The sequence below is a fragment of the Lepisosteus oculatus genome, chromosome 11 (assembly GCF_040954835.1).
Source record: "Lepisosteus oculatus isolate fLepOcu1 chromosome 11, fLepOcu1.hap2, whole genome shotgun sequence".
In the NCBI taxonomy this organism is placed as follows: domain Eukaryota; kingdom Metazoa; phylum Chordata; class Actinopteri; order Semionotiformes; family Lepisosteidae; genus Lepisosteus; species Lepisosteus oculatus.
In genome coordinates, this window is record NC_090706.1 from 9,239,769 (window position 1) to 9,261,374 (window position 21,606).

At 38.9% G+C, this 21,606-nt stretch overlaps 1 protein-coding gene across 1 annotated transcript in view; it reads left to right on the forward strand.

Annotated features, from left to right (window-relative positions):
• The window catches only part of ext1c (exostoses (multiple) 1c), a 100,377-nt gene that overhangs the window by 63,071 nt on the left and 15,700 nt on the right, over window positions 1–21,606 (forward strand). Inside the window, exons 2-4 of the mRNA XM_006631435.3 lie at window positions 12,384–12,477; window positions 18,662–18,769; window positions 20,668–20,787. Coding sequence (XP_006631498.2) covers window positions 12,384–12,477; window positions 18,662–18,769; window positions 20,668–20,787 — 322 coding nt within the window. The remainder of the gene's footprint in view (window positions 1–12,383; window positions 12,478–18,661; window positions 18,770–20,667; window positions 20,788–21,606) is intronic.

Genomic DNA, 21,606 nt, shown 5'->3' on the forward strand with positions numbered 1-21,606 from the left:
AAAAGTGTCTATGAAATGCCTGCACATTATCTGACTAGAATCACAAAGGAAAAAAAAGGAAAAGAAGTAGCAGATACTGTACTCTTTTGATTGAAACAAAAAGACTCTGTATTGAATCTAAAAAAAATTAAACACATGCCTTTTTTTTGCAAATGTGTAATAATGTGGATTTTGTATCTTTAAAACCATGAACATTTCTTAGAAAATGATAAAGAAACATCCTCACATATTTTAGATGCCTGGGACTCCATAATTCACATACCATCTGCAGCAGTAATATTATATGAAAATGAAATATGAATGAAAATAAAAATCTAAGCTGTTTTAAATGTTTGACCATCAGGTCTGAGTCTGTAGGTGCCTGAAGAGCTCTTGGCATGTTTGGGTGGTGGTCATAAATGTGCTGCAGTCTAGAGGCTGAATATCCGTGTGAGCATTAGAGCCAGCAGTCATGATTACACTAGAGTTCAGACACAAGCCTCTGTCTCACAGAGCACGCTGCCAGCTCACAGGCTGGGCTGTGTTTTGTTAATTGTCCGGTCAAATAGGAGGTTATTTGTTCTTCTCTGGGAAGAAAAGAGAAACAAACTGCGCATTTCCATCCATCCATTTTCTTATCAATTCAGGGTCGTGGGAGAGCTGGAGCCTAGCCTCGCAAGTAATGGGTGCAAGGCAGGGTACACCCCAAAATGGACGCCAGTCCATCATAGCGCGCACACAGACACACACACATGTAAACCAGAGCCAATTTTCCCAGAAGCCAGTTCACTTACTAGTATGCGTTTGGCCTCTGGGAGCAAACCAGAGCACTCAGAGAAAACTCACATGCGCATAGTGAGAACATACAAACCCCATGCATATGTCCTCCCTAGGAGCTGATCCCAGGGCCCCGGTGCTGCGAGGCAGTAATGCTAACCACTGCGCCACACATCATATACACATTTCTTTTATTTTTCAACCTTTTTCATACACTAAACAGACAGAGGAAGAATGACTCTGCTCTTTATTGAGTAATTTTCAGTTCATTAACTTTGTCTGAAGTGTTACTTAAAATTCAAACTGGAGAGGAGTGCCTGGGGGTAGCAGTGTCCATAAACAATTTCAGACTTCGGTTTTTATTTCACACAACTGCGTTTTGATTATGAATGCTTATTATGCAACATGTCATGCACTATATGCTGTGTTATGAGAGCATGCCCTTTCACAAGGTCTGATGAGGATTGCCACAGGATAGATCAGTGGAATTTCTAAATGTGAAATCTAAAATAGTAAGATATTCACACCCACAAAAGAGGTTTGCAAAGTAATTATTAAAAAGAGAAATTGTGTTTTACATTGTTTTGTTACTTCATTGTCCTTTGCTAGAATTGAAGTTTTTCTACTTGGCATAACTGACTATGGTTTACATGAAAACAAAAGAATCAGAATCCCCATTTTTAGCATGAATTTGCTTCTGTTGCTCCAGCCTCTTCCCACCTCCCAAAAACATGCTAGTTAGGTCAACTAGTGCCTCTAAATTATTCCTCTGGATGCATGCTTATGTGCTCTGTGCCCCATCCAACATGTAGTCTCTCCTTTCATTGCATGCTTCAAATTCCTGTGTTCATGTAGACTGAGCTCACACATGCTCTGGGCCCATGTAGGTTCTCAGATTCTGTGGGCTCTGGGTTCATGTGAACTCTGGGATCACATGGACTCTGGATTCACATATGAAATGGGTTGCTGTGACCCTCACCAGGGATAGGCAGCTTTCAATAATGCAGAGATGTGTGGTACTGAACTATCAATACACGTTTTTGTCACAGTTGTCCACCATTGTCTCTCGAGAAAGACAGGTGCCAGAGAGATTGCCCATAATTTGTACTATATATATACTGTATATGTGGTGATGCTTATTTGGCACATTCACAGTGAGCCTTTATATAAGTGTTTTGTAACAGACAAATATTATACAACCAAAATTCAAAACAGGAGGCTGTCAAATGTAGCTGCAATGGATTTTAAGCAGGTATTTGACATATAGTTGGTTGCATAATACAGTAATACATTAGACATGGAATCAGAAATTAACACATGAGGTATCTAAACACCTCTGTGTTAGTAGAGTTCTATAGAGTGTTTACCTAACCCAGTCCATCAGCTTTTGGCCCTACTGTAAATAGAGTTTAGGAGAAAAAAAAAGTTTGTTTTTTATTGGATTTGAAAGCAGTTCAGGTTGTATTTTTTATTCCAGGCTCCATCATTAGAAAATACCTTTCAAAAAGGAACAAAACAAACCTCTTCCCAGTTGGGTTGAATAAGTAGGTCACGTTAACCTTGTTTTCAAGCTCTGCAGACTACGTTGTTATTTATATCCTGGCTGGGAATGTATGGCTCCCTCACGCTTCGAAAAAACTGGTAGGTTTGTGTGCGTGTGGTGAGGTGACAAGTGTTGAGGTGGATTTGTGCAAACGGGACTCTAGAGAGAGTGTAACAAGGCTAGGGGCCAGCACAAAGCGATGTGATGTCAAGGCCTTTGGTACAACCTCAGCATTTGGTATGTTCAAGCGTTTTTTTGCAGTTTTAAAGAAAGCCATTCCCGTGAAGTTGGCCATGATCAGCTTTCGTGGTAGCTCTGCTCTTAAGCCATGGTTTTCACGAATGATGCATTTTTTTCACTTTGATTCCTTTTTCCCAGCAGGATAACGTCCAGGCATTTTGGCTACAGTGCAATGTCTTGCACCAGATAAATTTCAACAAATGATGCCAACAATAGTGCTAAAGTGAAAGAACAAACTTCAATTTGTTTTACAAACATGGGGAGAACATACAAACTCCACACAACTAGCACTTCAAGAATTGAACCCAGGTCCCCAGCTCTGTGAGGCAGCATGCAAACCATAGTGCCACCATGTCTCTCTTAAAATTCGCAGTGTTGTGGTAAAAAGAATTGAGTAGCTTAGAATATCTAAACATTTAATACAGTACATTGGTTGTAGGCCAGTGCTGGAGAGCTCAATGACAGCATGGTAAAGTGCTCAGAAGAAACTAAAAGTAAGCCAAGAATGTCAAATGCTGAGAAACATCGTATCAAAAGTACAATATAAACTTATCGGAGTAAAGTCATAAGATGACTTAATGTCAGGGTGTAAAAAACAGTGAGTGTATGTGTCTTAACAGGTTCAAGATCTACTGTATGGATGAGGCTACCTACGTTCAAGTGCAATTTTATCATTATTTACATTTTTAAGTGTAAAAATATAAATATATCAAAATAAATAAGGCACAAAAAAAGCACAAAAGCATATAAGTCAGAATGTTCCATAATGTTCCTTCTTTGTTTTCGTAGATGTTCTAAACAAATCAATGTGGAGGGGTGTACAGTTACTAAAAGGAAGCAAGAAAGCTGTCCTCCCAGTTCTAGAGATCATGTGGAATTCTTGGTACAGTAGCTGTTTGCATTTGCTAACGCATTACATGCTTGCTACAGCCGGGAGTCTTGTCAGGTACATGGTGGGCGTGTGTGGGTGAAACTCAGAGACTGTCAAAGCTGAGCAATAAAGTAGAGGCTGGTCTAAGGCCAGACAGGCAGGCAGGCCTGTTGGGGGAGCAGGGAGGCATGTACATGAAGCTCACTCCCTGCGTTTGATTAGGTTTTAGGGAAGCCATCAGTCACAGCTCTCATTAAACAGCCTGTCTGCAGAATTCTGACAGGCTTATGGAGGGATTGACTGCACCTCGGGCCACGTTTACAATCAAATCCTCTTCTTCCCTGTTGACATATTGATCATCCCCTGCCTTCTTGTTGCTTGGTACCACTGTGAACACTGTGCATGTTCAATTTTAGTTTCATTTTCTAGATGTGTAATATGTGGCACATATACATATACTGTAAATGTGTCATGTTTACATACAGTAAAAAACATTGTTATTATGTGCTGAATTGATGCACGTGGTCCTTCTGAGCCTTCTTATATAAAATAGTTTTTATTTATAAACAGGAATAGGCTTATTGAGCAGGTCAGTATACATTTACATCATCCTTTCTAATATGGAAAAAATTACTTTGGTTGTCCTACCTCAAGCAAAGCAACATCTCCAAACCAATGTGGAATTCAAATGTCCTGTCTATGTGAGGTGGTAATGAGAATAGAGTATCTTCTGTAACCCACCAGATGATTCCGTGCTTTGCTCCCGTTATGGAAACGCTGCCTCATGTGGTTCTTTGCTGGGTCTTAGTTGTGACAATAGTGTCTGACCATAAACATCCAGACTGGAGTTCGAGTTTCACAGTGTTTTGGAATCAACTGGAGCGGAGCTGTAAGGGAGCACTGCCGTAAAACCTGATACAAATTCCCAGCATCAGTGCTCCTTTTGCGGTTATGATCAGCGGTATGCAGTGCTCAGCTGGCACTATTGCAGGCATCCCATAATACAGGCCTGGCGGTGCTCAGCTGCTGCCTCTGAGAGCCCTCAACACCAGATAGCCGCATGTCCTCCGCTGACTCACTGGTGAACTGCTTGTCTGTACTGTCAAGTGCATAAGGTTCAAGTGTCACTTGAGATTTACTGTTACCGCTTTTCTCTAATTGCGTTCTTTTATTTCTAGTTAATTGCTTCTTTTAAATCATATGTTTTAAATGCTTATTGCCCATCTTCACTGATTATGCTATTCAGAGAGTATGGAATCGTTAAACTCCTAACTTCCGACTCTTAACCAGCAGTTCCCAACCCTGTTACTGTGGGAATGCAATGTCTGCTGTTATTTTAAAAAGTTGATGGAAACCACCCCTCTACCAATTCCTGAATTTCTGACCTGTCCTCATTCATGTATATCAGCTGAGAAGTAACCAACTAGACATTTGCAGAAAATTAAAAAGGCCTTAATATATGAGTGTCTGACACATACATTGTCAGTCCTTCCCATGTGTGTTCCTCAGAAATTGATTTCTGTTTAGAATATACTGTTTAGACTGAAACAAGGCAGCAAGAGACATTATGGAGAGATGGCATAAAGTTTGGTTTGCTGATGGTGTTGGAACAGTGCATTTGAAGCCGGGTTTCAGAAACCAGGAACTGAATGAAAAAAAAACAGTAAACAAATGCCTAGAGCAAGCATATTGATTAAAGTCATCAATTAGCACCAATGATTAACAACCCAGCCAGAATGAAAACCAGACATAAGGTCCCCAAGGCCCAGGGTAGGGAAAAGCAACTCCAGACTGTATTGTTTTATGGGTGTGTTACAAATGAGCAACAGCAAGGCATTGTCAGTTGAATGAGAATCAATTAACCCTGGGCTGTAAATAAGCCTATTATTTCTGTAAGTCCTCTGTGTTTTTGGTCATGTGTACCACTGCTATGCATTAAGTTGTTCTCATATTTATTCACGCCGTTGATGTGGTTTCAAAAGGTACGGATTATATAAAAATAGATGCCTGTGATGGAAACATGTATTGAATTTTATTTAAACTGTAGTAATCATGATGTGTACAATAAATTATTTTTTGTCGTGGCTAACAGAGACAGATGGGAAAGACAAGTGGTACAGGCACAGTAAAAGCCCCAGATTTGAATCTAGTTTTGGCAAATCTTTAGGAGAAGCACAGGACATTCTTCTTCCTTTGCTCATCTGTGTGTTCTGTTTTTCCTTGGCCAGACTGGTTTTATTAATCTTTTTTGTGGGACCAAGTTAAAAGATTTTTAATAGGTGCCAAACGACTGTGTTGACAGAATAAAGTATATTTTTTATCATTATTATCGTGGATTTATTGTTAATAATTCAAAACATTTCAAGGCAAACAGCAAATGATGATGAAAAAGACTTAATTAGCTATCTCTCTTTGTACCTTCTAATCTGTAATTCTTTCTGATTTCTGCCCAGTCAATAATACATGAATCAGATTTGTACTTGTTCAGTACTGTATACAGTTTGTTAACTGAAGGCAGGCTTCAATCTAGATTAGCAGTGCTGGGCCTAAAAATATCCCGTTTTGAAATGTGAAAAGTGAAATAGTGATTTTTTAACCAGTTTTGTTACTACGATAAGTATTGTAAAAATTGTATCTTCAAAAGATAGTGCCTTTTAGACAAAACATTGTTACAAAGGATTAATTTAAGGATTATCACAAAGGAGTGGAAATCATATTGTAACTGGGCAAGGAAATGTTTGAAGTAGGGTTACAATGAACTGATAACTTTATGATAGGAACCTTTGGTGCAAGTTCTTTCAAAGAGGTGGTCAAATATCTATTGCAATCCTTTGTCATGAGAGACTGTTAGCTGTGAGAATACCAGAACATGTGAATGCTCCAGGCTAAATTTTGTACAAGGGGTTAGTTAAGGGCAGCTACTTAGCTACAAATTCAGTCAGAGTTTACAGAGTTTAAGGGTAGTTTTGCACATTCATTTATTGATTTTATTATTTCTTTTCACTAGTGACAACACCGTCCAGGAATTGAATGCTTTGGGAATTTTTGGAATACTAGGTTTGACTTATCCCACTTTGTTGATGGGTTCACCCCACTCAGACTGAGTTAACCAAGAGGCATCTGAAAGGCGGAGATGTTGGTGGAGGAGGGATGCTTGAGACAAATGCGTTTGTGTTTGAGTATAGCTGATTTCTTGATGATGGTGATTAGATACAGCTGTGTTTGACTGACTTGTCGTTGTCATCCCTCCTGAACCTCAGTTAATCACTTTAATAAAATTTAACCTTGTCTAACGGACACTATTTAAGAGGGGACAAATTTATGCTAGTTAGCTGTTAATCCAAGGATCTCATCCAGCTATTTCTTGAAGGAAACTAGGGTATTGGCTTCAAAAACATTGCTAGGTAGTTTGTTCCATAGACTCACAGCCCTTTGCATTGAGAAAAGCCTCCTCTGGTGCATGTACAGTACAATGTATAACCAACTGTATGTTGTGTGAGCCTCCTTGATGTTAACATAAAACAACAGGGACAGAAGACAAGCATTAAAAAACAGGTGCAAACATTCATACCTGACATCATGGTCTTGTGTGTGATTACATCAGGGATATAAATTAACTACAGAGGGAAAATGTGATAAATCCACATTTTGGATAAACATGTTCTTCTCAATTTGATGGGGATCTTTGAGATCATTGCTTTAAATGAAGCAGTGGCATTACTCTACACTGTGATTAGGTTTAACTGCTTTTTCAGTTCCTTGCCAGACACATTTCAGTTATGAAATCAAAGCTGGCATCACACACTAAATAGAATCTATAAACAGCACTGTTGCCTCTTTTAAGAGCACAGTGAAAACACTCAATGGAGACAGAAGGCAAGCTTTGAAAAACTGAATTCTCAGACATCAAAGTCTAAAAAGATCAAGGTTTTACGTCTAAGAAAATGGAAAAGTGAATTGTATTTCTTTACAAGGTACTAGTTTTAATGCTTGTGTTCAGCTCTGATATTTCGAAGGTCAAACACCAGTCCTGGAAAGTCAAAGAGTAAAATGCAGGGAATTTTAACATTAATAAACTGCTGCTTGAGATGCTTTTGTTCAGAAATAAATATACAGACTAAACAGAGCAAACCATGGTAATCAATCTTCAGTTAATCATAACAAAAATAAAGTTTGCATTTCTTTCTGTGTAGTCAAAGAATGTTGTAAATGTGATGTATGGTTTAGTATGAGAGTTGGTGAAATGCAGTTTCACCACTTCTTAAAAGACAAAGTTCAGTGACAATTCCAACCCAATTGTTTTTATAATATTCGGTACAACACTCAGTATTATAATCCTGTCTGGAATCCTGGGGTTATGATCCTTTAGGAATTGTATAATTAAATAGAACTCCTTCAGCAATCCCACAGAGAAGATTTTACAGGGTTTTACCTGAGATTTCCCACATTTATCCATCAAGATATTTCACAGGAATCATGGAGGTTTGTATTACATGTGCATGAGAGAGGTGTTCTCTGAATATTTTGTACTCTATAAAAAATTAAAAATAATATAATCGAAAAATATGAAATAACATATTTTAAAGACTAAAGCAAACAAACCCAGTGACAAAAATTCCTAATTTCTGCTTCATTTAAGGAGCTTGCCTGTTTTTTGTTCTATTTTTTGTTCTAACAGAGCTGTCAAGAACTAAACAGCTGGTTGCTAATTAACTCAAAGCCAGCTCAGTACATTACCCTTGTTTTTCTGCATCACAGACTTAACAAGAATATTGATACTAATATACTTAGTTTACAAGTCAAGGTGCTTTGTGGCTCAATGGTTTAATTACAAGTGTAATTATTACTATCAGCACATCATCTAGAAATCATTCCACTCTTTCTTTGATTCCTCTGAGAAAGTGGTAATTAATATATTATCATATATTTTTTTAGAAAGTTCTATACAGTGTGTTACTGTTTTCAATTATTTTCCATATGCTGGTATTTATTTTGACATGGAAAAAACAAGTACTGTATAACATTTCCAGTCTTGGCTGGCAGGCACAAGCCTTTTTAAACACATGGTGCTTATCATATTTTATGGCTCAGATGGCCTTTGTCATGTGCATTTAAAAAAAATACATTGATGGGATTCTGTGATTCCAGTCCAAGGAAGCTCTTTGTAATTCTTGCACTTCTACAGCATCATCTTCTTGATTTTATTTAAAATATTATTCCTGTCAGCTTCAATCCTCTCACAAGTATAAATACTACAGGCCACACTGAACCTCGAATTCATGGTGAATTGGAAAATGTCTTCCCAACAAAATGAACATGCAGTAAATATACAGAAACCCATTGAACACAATTTTATAAGCTTACGTTTTCTGTTGTTCTCTTTTTGTTATAAAGCCTTTATAGCTGAAAAAGGCAGCAAGCCCATTATATTTATGGACATTAGTTTATAGTGAGAGGAGAGAGAATGATTAGGGGAGGAGTCAGTTGAGTGAAAACAACTTACAGCAGCCCTGGAATCGCGGAGACAGAGATTCTGTTTCAGACAAGAGTCATTCTGAGTTATTCCTCACTTATAGTGCAATATCTTAGAATGCAAAGCAGTACATTTTTTATTTGTTTTTACTGGTTAAAATTAGTACCCTGCCCTGTCCTTCACCAAGTGGTTGCTCATTCCCACCGATAAATTTGGACTGGTTTTATTTTATGTTCTTTTTGCTTCATATTTAAAATATGCAAAAACCAGAATGAGGAAATGATTCTGTAAAAAAAAAAATGTTCTTGCTTGTTTTTCTTATTGTCAATGCTATCACCAGTTTGGAATTTGTTAGCTGTAAATGAATGTGACATACTACTGTACCTATGACCCTTCTACTAGGAAAAAACAGATGACTCCCACAATGCCTACAGCCGAGTTAGAATTGGATGGAGAACCGATGCAGGTGTCTCTGATATATTCATTTCAGCTGACATACATGTACTGCAGCTAAGCCAGAACTGCTGTGCCTTAGTTTAAAATGTCTCATCTCTGGCTGTGGATAAGAATGTTTGGGGCTGAGCGATTTTCCTCCACGTATTCAATTTTTCATTCATTTTTACATTCAAGGTGAAGGCTGGATTTTAAGCCGTGCACTGGAGCATTGGGAGCATTAGGGTTCAGATCTGGGTGTGACCCTAATTTCAGTCTACTGTACTTTTTATTCTGTTCATCTTGGATCAATCTTTTTTTTTTACACTTAGTTATTATGGAAAAAAAACCCAAAATCTAAATAACAACAGATGATCCCACAGAAGCAGAACAGCTACAAAGCAAGCAACTGGAGCAGGAAAACACAGATGGCATAAAAGCTACTTCTTTATATCTCAAATAAAACCATGGCTGCATTTGGAGCTAGCTAATAAGAGGGGTTTTATTTATGAGGTAAATAAATATATATGTAAGATTTGTGAGTGTTTTTGGTGGAGTATCCTTCGAATGACTAACGATCTGCTGTAAGGCCGTGGCAGTAGCAATGTGTCCCATGGGCACTGCTGTTAACTGTAAGAGAGCCCTCTGTCAACGTGTGCAGTGAACCATTTCCAATAGCAGTTGATATTTCCTGTAGGGAGGAAGGTGAGGCTCTGGGGTTAGTCAAGAGCATTGTTTGCCTGTTCTCCCCTCAGAGGCTGTGGAGTCACTGCTGATGTGTTCTGGGATTTATTTATTGCTGTTTGAGGAAACCACTGGAGACAGCATGTTCTGCTGCCCGCAGTGACACCGAGGGGCCTCAGAGTAACAGCACAGTGCACTTAACCACTTAAATATGAAACCAGGCAAAAGCAGCCTGACTGACCCGAAATATTCATATGTCTGAAAGTGAAGATAACCAGGTTCAGTATGTAAAAATATGCAATGGAGAATAAAAAAATAATATTTAGCATATTATCTTGAACATGTTTGTGTTCATACTAAATAATTGGGATGGTCAATTGTATTGTACTTTATTCATTGTGTTTGCTCGGTGAATAAATGTAGTGTACTATATGGAACTCCCAGGTTGGTCAGTCAGTGGAGTCCTTAGTTTGAATGTATTGTCCTTGCACTGCCTTTCCCTGAATATTCTCCATTCCTAAGATCTAAAGCACAGCGTTTTTGAAACTGCCTTTGTGACAAAGATTTACTTTGGGAAATTATGCTTGTCTTAATCTTGTGTGGTAAGGTGGAGATAAAGTACAGGTGAAGTCAGAATGTAAGCCCTGCTTAATTTAAACTGGCTAAAAGGGATGAATCTGTATTGCTCAGCTTATGTAACACAGTGAGATGCTGCTGCAAAAAAGGCCAACTTCACAGCAGCACAAAAGAGCAACTATTGATTCTTACACATGGCCAGAATACCATGGTATTGTGGCAACCTTTATCTTCAGAAGCAGATTAAGAATGATGATTGTTCTGTTTAGGTATACAAATCAATGATGTGGCCTCTTTTATTCTGTGAGAGTCATTCCACAGGACAGGAAACTTTCATTGGTGAATGGCTGCAACTCAGCCACTGAATTCTTAGCATGTCAAAGAAAAGTGCAGTTAATGAATAAGAACAACTGGACTTTTTTTTCTAATTTGTCACCGTTGGTTGATTTAAAGGCAAACCACACAACATTTTGCGATTTCCTGAGTTTTTCCGTAGTCTCCATTGATTATTAAGTGAATTAAATGATTACCATTTAATTCACACCACCTTCTCCTCCCTAAATCTCTGACCTACCACACATGCACAGTAGTGCATCATCAGCACACAATAATGTTATACTGCATACTGCCTTTAAGACCCAATTATCCCAAGCACCAAAATCTCATCTGGTTCCAAATGTCAAGGAAATTGTTCCTTTGTAAAAGGTATAAAGGTGCCCTTTGGCGAAGCACTTATTACTGACACAGTATTATCAAAATTGGTGGTAGAGAGAGGGGGACAGGATTAAGGGGGAATAATTTAACACTTTGCCTTCCAATCAATTCATCCAATCTAGGATGCAACTACTGTTTCTGAAATCTTGTCCGAGTTTCTCGCACAGATTCTGCTTGTTTTTGAAAAACTGAAGACTAAGTTATTGAGTTATAAAATATAAAGCAGGATTATATGTCTTTCTTTGTGAGTCTGCACTCTCTCCTGTGGGCTAAATATTGTACTTCAGTTGAATTTTTTGTTCTCCTGAGGCTATGCTTAAACACAAAAATAGAAGAAAAACAATATATATAAAAAAACAAATGAAAATATTATTTTCATGCATTTCTTATTCCCTTAGAATAACATAAAGTTATGCATTTGAGGTAGTTACCGTGGCAACACTGTCTTGAACAGGGTTTAGCAACTCCAGTCCTGGAGAGTTTCTCTTTCATTCAAGCCCAGTTCTCCGTTAACAGATTCATCAATTCATTGTTTTAATTAGTCCTCATGAATGGGATTTTTAGCTGCAGATTAAAGACACTTTTCAGAATAGGGACTTGAAAATAAATTAGTACGCCGCTTCAAGCATGATACCCTTTGTGTATGGATTGACATAAATTCATATAGTTGGATCCCCAATGTCCAGCATATTGTCCCTTTACATTGAATATAGTAAACTGTAATAAATTAAGATTATGCAATACTGTGTTTATAAGTCTTCTGTCTTTGTAAATTGCGATACCTTTTTGTATACTGTACTTAATTTGTTCCTTTTTTTCTTTTTCTAAATGTGACAGTTTGACAAGTTGGATTTGTGGTTTTGCAGTATAGTATCTCAAAGCAGATGGTAAAGTAAGACAGCCTTAATTGTGCGAGGAGCACTAAGAACGCCTTGTGGGCACTCAGTACACCCTATCAGTAACCTTTACTCTTTGCTGTGACCCCACTAAACCCTAACTCTAACCCTGGACTTCAACCCACATGGACCTGTGGTGATTGACCCTGATTTAGATGTGCTGTCATTGATCTGCCTGTCTTTCTCCGTCTCGCGCAGGTATGACTACCAGGAACTGCTGCACAACTCCACCTTCTGTCTGGTGCCCCGGGGACGTCGGCTTGGGTCATTTCGCTTCCTGGAATCTCTCCAAGTAAGGTCTTGTCTGTCACTGTGGCACACTCCCTGACCAGCGTATGTGCGTAAACACTGGTTCATTTCTACCACTGAGACAATAGAGGAGGGTGTCACCTATCCGTTTGGTATTATATTGTGTTTAAACGCTTGTTAATTGATATTCTTCACAAGAGTTGTTACATTGATACCTGAATTGTTCCGAACAGAAAATGTGAACCCACAAAAATAAAAGATCCTGCATTGTGGTACATTGTACATTTCTACCACCGAGACAGTAGAGGAGGGTGTCACCTGTACGTTTGGTATTATATTGTGTTTTAACGCTTGTTAATTTATATTCTTCACAAGAGTTGTTACATTGATACCTGAATTGTTCCGAACAGAAAATGTGAACCCACAGTTTTATAGTTGAGTTTAATCAGGTAAAAAAAAATCAAAGCATTGCGGTACATTGTACATTTCTACCACCTAGACGATAGAGTAGGGTGTCAGCTGTCCGTTTGGTATTATACTGTAGTCACCTGCCAATTTCTGCATTTTGTTGTCCAATTTGCATTGTACAGTAACTGCCGTCTCGTGATCCACAAATCCTAGGTTCACCAAGCTCTGTGATTTGAGCCAAGAAGCAGGATTCATTAAACTGAACATGTCAGACCAAGGGAATGAGTCCTGGATACAGGATATACCTGCAAGATTGGACTTGAACTGATTTTTGTGTTGTTCAGCTTATTTGTCTAGTCTAGTTTGCTAATGAATTGCTTCCAAATCCTCTCTCCACACTTTCAAAGCTGTTCCTGTCTTCATGTCTAAGATGAACGTTTTTGTTAAACAGCAAGTGGTGAAAGAGCTGAAAGTCTTGTATTCTTTTTCTTTGGTGTGCTACACTCAGGATACATTATCAAGATACAGAAATCTATTTTTTTCACACATGTCCATAAGATACATAGGGGGAGTTTTGCATATTGATTGGGTGACTAATTTGAGCTTTTTTTCTAAAGCAAATATGCATGTTTTTGCATAACATTATTTGAAATAATATTTCTAGTCAGTACAATTTTCTGTGACAATAAACTAATGATGCAGTGAGCATCACTGCAGGATTTGAAATAGCCCAGGCTGTCTTGACATTGGATTTTTGCTTGAGTCACTGCCAATTCATGGTGCTTGGACCTATAAATTGGACACAGCAAAACTAGGGAAACACAAACTAACATTGGCTGATTTCCCAGGGAAGTTAACAGGTGTTTATATAATCTATAAAATTCTAAAAGGCAGCAGTTTTATTAATGGGCATGGGTTGTCTTATCAGTAGTGATCAGTACATTTGTTTTAAAAAATGTTTTGCACTTGAAGCTCCTTCCATTCTTATAGTATAGATGTGGCTGGCATCTCTCTGAGGACCTCAGACACTGCCAGATATTCCCTTTTTTCTACACACTTTTCCTTTTCTCTTCTACAAGGCTAGAAAGCTTACGTAGCTGTACCATCTGTCAGGCATGCTCCATACAGGCTGCTCATCTGCAGATTACAGGGGTTTGTAGTGCTAAATTTGTCTGGAACATCTCCAGCTGCCCAGCTACCAGCTACTGCTGCCTTGAGGCCCCAACTTTGTCTCTCAGAATGTTCTGAGGTGGGCTGAGGCACTTGAGCTGCCTTTGGGTCCAGAACTATCCTTCAACACCACAGATTTCTGCATCTACCAAAGTAGTTAAATTATTCATGCCTCCGTTGAGCAGGGATGCCAAGTTCACAGAGGCTGCCTGGTGCCTGGAGTTTTTTTTATCCAAGCCAAACTCTCAGTTAACTCAATTTATGTAATTAGTGGCTCAACTGGACCTTTAACATTTTTCCAAGGCCTTTCAAAGGTTCAGCATCTGAACAAAGGGGTTCCTGTGTGGCTCAGCTCCAAGTGCAGGTTGAAGTCTATGGCCCAAGCAGAGTGAGTGTCTGCTCCTGGACCACATCACTAACTGACTGCAGAGCAATGCCGTGTGTGAGGCTGGTCTGCAAGGACTCTCTTGCCCAGGCAGCCTGACAACCTAAACAGGCTGCTGTCAGCCTCTCCCTCCTGATCAAGGAAAACTAGGAAAATTCCAGAGCAACCACAGCTAACCATTAATGGCCACAGCCTAGGGCCACCAAAGAGACATGGCTTCAGAAATGCTAATTTAATGTGCTAAAAGAAGCAGAATGTGAAGGGACTGTGCTTCAAATGCCAGGAGAAAGCCTAATTCTAATCCTGGAATGTGCTTCATAAATCTTACTAGTGTATCTTTCAAGTCTTTTTGCACTGGTGTGTGATGATGTGTGTGAGGTGAGGCCAGTGCAGCCGTTCATAAGACAGTATTCACGTACTGTATGAAACAACTCAAGCAACATGGGTTTGGCTCACTTCTCCAAGGCAAAATGGTCTGGAGCCCATTGATACAATATTGCCCGCATGTAGATCAAGAATTGGCTGATGAGTTCCCACCTGGTTTAAAGCCTTAGTGTCTCACTGAAACCATGGAGGTATGACATTCTGAAAATGCATGCAAGACATTGAAATCCATCAGCAGATATCATTTTGTTGACGTCTTTTGGCCAAATCACACATTCAACATATTCCTGTTTGTCAGCATCAAATCAGCATATAGTATGACTGTATTCACACATCTTCAGTATGTTACGTAAGTTTGTTTTTCTCACTTCAGCTCATCATAACATTATGTGCTGTTGATATTTAAGGAATGACAGGACCATTGTATCAATTTCTAAGCCTGCCATTCTTTATTAAGGTAGTGTACAAACACCTGTTAGTACTATATATGTCTAAAACTTTGGCTTTGAGGTACAGTGTATGAGAGGTAGTATGGAGTTTGTTTTCCTTGCTTGGATAAAGTGAAGACAAAGTTATTTTATTATAGATTCAAGCTGAAAAGCACCTGAGGCAAGCTACATTATATGGCATTCTTCAAAAGAGTTGTTACATTGATATCTGAATTGTTTCAAACAGAAAATGTGAACCCACAGTTTTATAGTTGAGTTTAATCAGGTAAAAAAAAAATCAAATATCCCGCATTGTGGTACATTGTACAGTGGCTTTTTTTGTTTTTATTAAGTTTGACATCCACAGTCTTAATCACCTTCCCGTTTCTAAGCCCTCAGTTAATGGCTTAAAAAAGCTCTGAGCCAGTTTGGATATCCCACTTAAACAGTTTATAACTCTTAAAGCGAGAGAGATCCCAGAAATTCCACCTGGATTTATAAATACCTTAAGGGCAGAAGCTGAAAAATAAAAGCGAACAGACAGCCTGGACAAACAACACTGGCTGTTGGAGCACTTCAGCCTAAAACACAACAAGCGCAGAATTTCTTCAGCTGTTTGTGTAAGGGAGTGTTTTTTGGGCTTGCTGACTGTTTGACGAGATTTACTTCCTGAGACTTAAATAAGTGTTCTGCTTTAAGTTGCTCTGAATTGTGCTGATAGTGCAGATCTTTTGTGGTTTGGCTGTAAGCAGTCTCTTTCAGTATCTCCTCCTTTCTCTCTCTCTGCTCTAATCGAGTTCTCAGTTGCAAATCTGACTGTTTCTACTGGCCAAACCCATAAAAGAACTGGCAGTTATCAGTCTCTGGAAACTTGCCCTCCCAGCCAAATTCCCACCCCCACCAGAAAAGAAAAACAAAAGGAAACACAACACAGCCTTGGGTTCTGACTGACAGAGAAGAAAGTTGCTGCATTTCAAACCTTTTATTCTGGTTTTAATCCGAGCTGGCTGGACACTTTACAGCAGCATTTCATGTGAGCACGAGCCAAGAGGAAATTTCATTTCCACCCCTCGTTTCAAAGCATGGATTTATTTCTGTTGCCACTGGGAATTAAGGGGTAGAAGCGGATACGTGGGTGCTGGGAAGGAGGAGGTGGGAACACTGGACACAAGCATGAGTTCTTGTGATGCCATCTTGTTTGGAGAAGCCATGAGCAGAATCTGAATGGCAGTTATTGGCAGTTACAGCAAAGTCAGTTATTGCAAAGTAATTGGTATCTACCTCTCGGTTTGTATACTGTAAAGCATAGTATCCCAAATTTCAGTCCTACATCGACCCTGTCCCCTGCTTCTTTCTCCAAAGTAGACTTGCCGGTACTTCTGTGAATTGATCAATGTCTTAATTATCCTTTTTTACATTTGATTTCAGCTTAGAATAAGTGAGGGATGTCAAGACATTTGAAAGATTTTACTGATAGATTAAATTTACCTTCTTAGAAGAATTTAAAATGCTTTAATTAAACAGATTATTATTCCAAAAACTGTAAAATTAAGTCGTAAAGAATTCATTTGGGATGAAAATGTGAAATAAAGGGAACTTTAGATTTAGATCTCTGATTTGATATATCCCACTCTGTCATGTGATTTCTTTATGGGTCTCTCTTGGTGTTTCTGTTTGCATAGAAATTTGCCATTCAAATAACCTGCTCTAGCAAGAATGTGTGTTTGGATATCAGAGCATAGAGTGACTGTAAAAAGGAAGCTTCTGTGGAGATCAAAATTAGTATGAAAGGCTTAAAATAGCCCATTGTTGTTCTGTTAGACTTATTAAGTAATTGATACCATAGATATTGAAATAAAAGGATAGAAGGAAGAATAGCTGGAGCAAAGTATATGGAAATACTATAAGGAAAACCTGTATCAGTCTGCTAAAGACTTAAAACTAGTGTGAAAATTCACCTTTCAGCAGGAAATGATCAGAAGCACGAGGCCAAAGCTACACTCCATTTTCAATTTTAAGGCTGCAATCTTTAAAGCAACAAAATAATGTGAAAGATATGCAAAACTCTGAATGTTTTGCAAGGCACTGCACAAACAAGCCAGCAAACCACATGGAGGGTTATTTGGAGGAAACTTTTGTAACAATCAGATAAAGACTCTGAGCAAGTACATTAGGTCAAAAGGACATCTGTCTTTTTTATAACCTGTCCTATTTTCTTGTCCCGTGTTTTCTGCCCTGCAAAAACAACCTCTTAATCTAATTTTTAAATCTGTAAGCATTTAATGGTTTACAGAGACTTAAGGTTTTGTAGTCTACTGAGTTAGTAATGATATTTTTAATTTCTCAGCATGAGCAACTGCACTTTTCTACCACACACTTTTCTACCTTTCACTAAGCAGGCAAATAACTTGCATCTAGTGGTGATTTACATGTACAGCACACTCTATTAAATATCTATATAAAGTACAATTTCAGTATCTGTCCAAAACTAGGCTCCCATCAAGAAGCATTGCACCTGAATCACATAAGCTTCAATAATTGTGCCAGGCCAATTCAGGATGGAGCCATCTGGATACCTGTTAGTGTACAGAACTGACCTGTCAACTATCAGCTCTCACCAGGTGCCCGGTTACAGTACATCCTTAATGGTCATTACATGGCATCAAGGTTATACTTTGTAAAACAAAGTATTACAAAGTGTTCCCTTAACCTTGACATATACCGAGGGGCATTATAAACAAAACAAATGAGTACTGGAACTGTATTTTTGTATTGTTGTGTTTTTTTATACCCCATTTTGTGATCTCAAGCTCTGTAACCTGGTCAGCTAACATTAATCCTAATTTAAATGAGATAATTCATATTATCATTTCACTCATCCTTTCCTGTTGGAAAAATGTATCTTATAATACAGTATTTCAATGGTTGAAGCGTGCCATGCACGGGTTGTGGTGAGCAGAAATAATTTTTACTACCAAATTGCAAAAATATCCCAGAATCAGACTCAATTAGAAACAGTATCCCCTTAGACCACAAACTCAATGAATGCATCTTTCTTAAAGAAATTGGCTAACAATGAGTTCCGCTCTCTGTAATGCTAATAATTACCATTAGGGCTCACTCATCCTTTTTCTTTTCAGTTAGTCCAGAAATAAGATTTAAAACCAGCTTGTTTTTGCTAAAATGTTTTGAGTGTTTTGCTGCTGTTTTTTTTAGTAAAAAATCAAACTAGTATTTGAAGCAGTAAGATGCAAGCAGGGTTTTACCCAGTTTGATCAAAGTTTGTGCTTTCTGCTTTTCAACTCATTGTTGGTGACTGTATTGTTTTTAATTGATGCAATTTTTAGATGGAGGTGAAAAGCCTCCTTAGGTTAAACCCAAGAGGCTGAGAGATTGTGGTAACAGCCTGCAGATGTCTGACGCTTGTATGCTTGTGTGTGTATTCCCCTCAGGCCGCCTGTATCCCTGTGCTGCTCAGTAATGGCTGGGAGCTGCCTTTCTCTGATGTCATCCAGTGGAGCCAAGCTGTCATTGAAGGCGACGAGAGACTTTTGCTGCAGGTACCCCAGGAGCCACTGTGTGGACAACACCATAGAAGCATTAAATGCATGGAGCCTTCTCATCCTCAACCAGCAGATTAGGTTAAAAGGATGGAGGATCCAGTGGTGATGGAGAAAGTTTTGTTACCAGGAAGTTTCCAGCTCAGTCCCCAGATATGCCAGGCTTTCAAACCTTTGAGGAAGTTTGCGAACATCCTTCAAACATTACAGAAAAACAAATAACATGGAACACAAGTGAAAACTTAACATCAAAAATCAAAAACAGGAACACTTCTTAATATAAAGGTCTGTGGGAGTCTGGAACATGCCTAGCCATGTTATTGAAGCTGATACCAAGGATGAGATCGTTGTATATGCTGTATTTCTAGGCAACGTCCTCTGTTTTTTGGAATGCCTAAGAACTAAGATTGGCAAACTACTTGACTGGTATCAAGACTAATGTATCTGCCTTAGGCCAGAATTGATGTCTTTGTCTGCCTTATGCTTACTGCTTTTTTGTTGGTTTGGCACGATAAGTTCAATGTTTTGTAGAACACATCCCTACATTATTCATTCTTACATATAGAAAAAGTATAGTACATTATAGTAAAGTATTATTATAAAGTAAATAAAAAAACAGTATAATATTGACAGTCAATAAGTATATGGTGCATATGTGTGTGTACTGTATATGTAACTCTTACAAATATTATTGAGCAAACAAGTACAGTGTAACTTCTTTTCAGCAGTAAAGGTGTAGTAGCTTCCCACATTCGAGTGGTAGGATGGTGAATGTCCTTGTATTTTAGATGCTGCATATAACCCGAGCAAACTGCATCATAGCTGCACAATGGCTCCCAGCAGTCACAGCTGAGTCGCTCCACTGAGAGCATGGTATCTCCAGGGAGGAATCTCTGTAGTGTCGTTTGAAAGCAAAACTCTTGCGACGCCCCAGAAAGCTGCCATCTGTGTTTCAAATCCCTGCTGTCAGTCTATGTAACTGTTATTAAGGATTTGCAAGGTAAAATTAAGTCCAGACATCTTTTCCCAGCTTTAGAGAGCTCTCTGCATGATTCTCGATAGACTTACCTGGTCCCTACGCAGTGTCTTGCAAAAGTATTCAGACCCCCGCGCAGTTTTCACATTTTGATGCTTAAAGTTTGCCGTCATGACACTTTGAAGTCGCAATTAATATTTGGTAAACACATAACCTCCTCAACACAGACAAAGTCAAAAACACCAAAGCAATGAGAAAGCAAATGTGAAAAGTTTCAAATGCTTAGTAAGTCTGGGCTTTTCCTTTTAAGAGTTTTTTGTTTTTTCATCTAGGCATCTCAGGGGACAGATACAGGAAGAAAAATAATCCTGCCTTTCTTAACAATATCAGATATTCTGTTTATTTAACCATTTATCATATAGGCTTGATCATTTTTAATATGCATCATGTGGAACAGATACCACAACCAAGGCCAGTCATGTTGTGAAAAAAGGTTTTATGAAAGAAAATATTTTATTAAAGCAAAGTCACTCAAAAGTGCAGGGAGTAAATTAAAACAGAAACCTGCTTTTATCTCTCAGTTACTCTCTTTCAATCACCATTTTTGTGTTCCAAGTTAGGAACAGTGCAGTTTTATAGCTCCCAGGATAGACTGATTGACTGAACATGAAAACATATGAATGCTTCTGCATTCTCACGCTGGTCAATAAGTCTGTCACCATCACTGAGAGCACAGCACTCCACCTGCTAATTAGGGTGTGAAAGCAACTGGCTTGCAAGAATATGCCTGAACAGGGCTAGAATCCCATTTAATTTGAAGGTGAAAGGAAATGAAAAACTCTCCTGCCTGATTAAATGTAACACTTTTTGGCCTTCTACAGGCACACAGAATCCATGGATCTTTGTATCTTCTCTCTTCCAGGTCCCCTCCACTGTCCGCTCCATCAGTAACGACAAGATCCTGGCATTCCGACAGCGCACACAGATGCTGTGGGAAGCCTACTTCTCCTCTGTTGACAAGATCGTGCTGACCACGCTGGAGGTGGGTGTTAGAATGAGGCTGGTACAGATGGCGCCCTGCATTCTGCGGGCCAGTCTAAGACACCGGCATTCCAGCACTTCCACTGGGAGAGAGAGAAGCAGAGTGGGACTGGGCAAGGAGCTTTTTCGGAATGAAAAACAGCATTTTGGAGAGAGGCAGCCCATCTGCCAGCCGTGTTGACGTGCCAGTTAAACTCCAGCAGCCGCCTGTCAGGCAGAAGGGGCATCTTTGCGAGGCTGGGTCGGGGTGGCACAAGGAGACAGACTAGATTTAACTGGTATAGAGTCTGGCAAATGAAACACTCCTAGGCTTGGCCCCTGTCAAAAATCTGTCATGTGCAAGTTCATCTGAATCCATCAGATTCTCAAACAAGCTGTGGGGCAGGGTCCCTAAAGTACCATTCTGGAAAGTCATAGTATTTTCTCTTTTTTGTTCCAAAGTGAGCTCTTGGTTACTTAATTTAACTCTTAACTAATAACACAGTCCAAACCCAATTAAAAAGTAACAGATCTTGCAGTTATTGTAGAAAATCTTTAATTTCGCCATTACTTTGAGGGTAACTACGAAGGAAATTCAAGTTTAGCTATGCTCCTTTGACTTTTTGCAAAAGACTTTTGTTTTCTCTGTAGCACATCACATCCTGATTCACATTTTTAAATGGCATAACCTTTGTGGTCAGTTACAAATAAACTGGATCGAACTACTTTGTTTTCCAAAAGAGATTTCCGATATATCAGCCCCGCTGCCTCTCCTGTTGTAAACTGGCATATAGCTTTATGTGCTTGGAGCGAAATGAGACAAAGCATTCTCTGGCCCCAC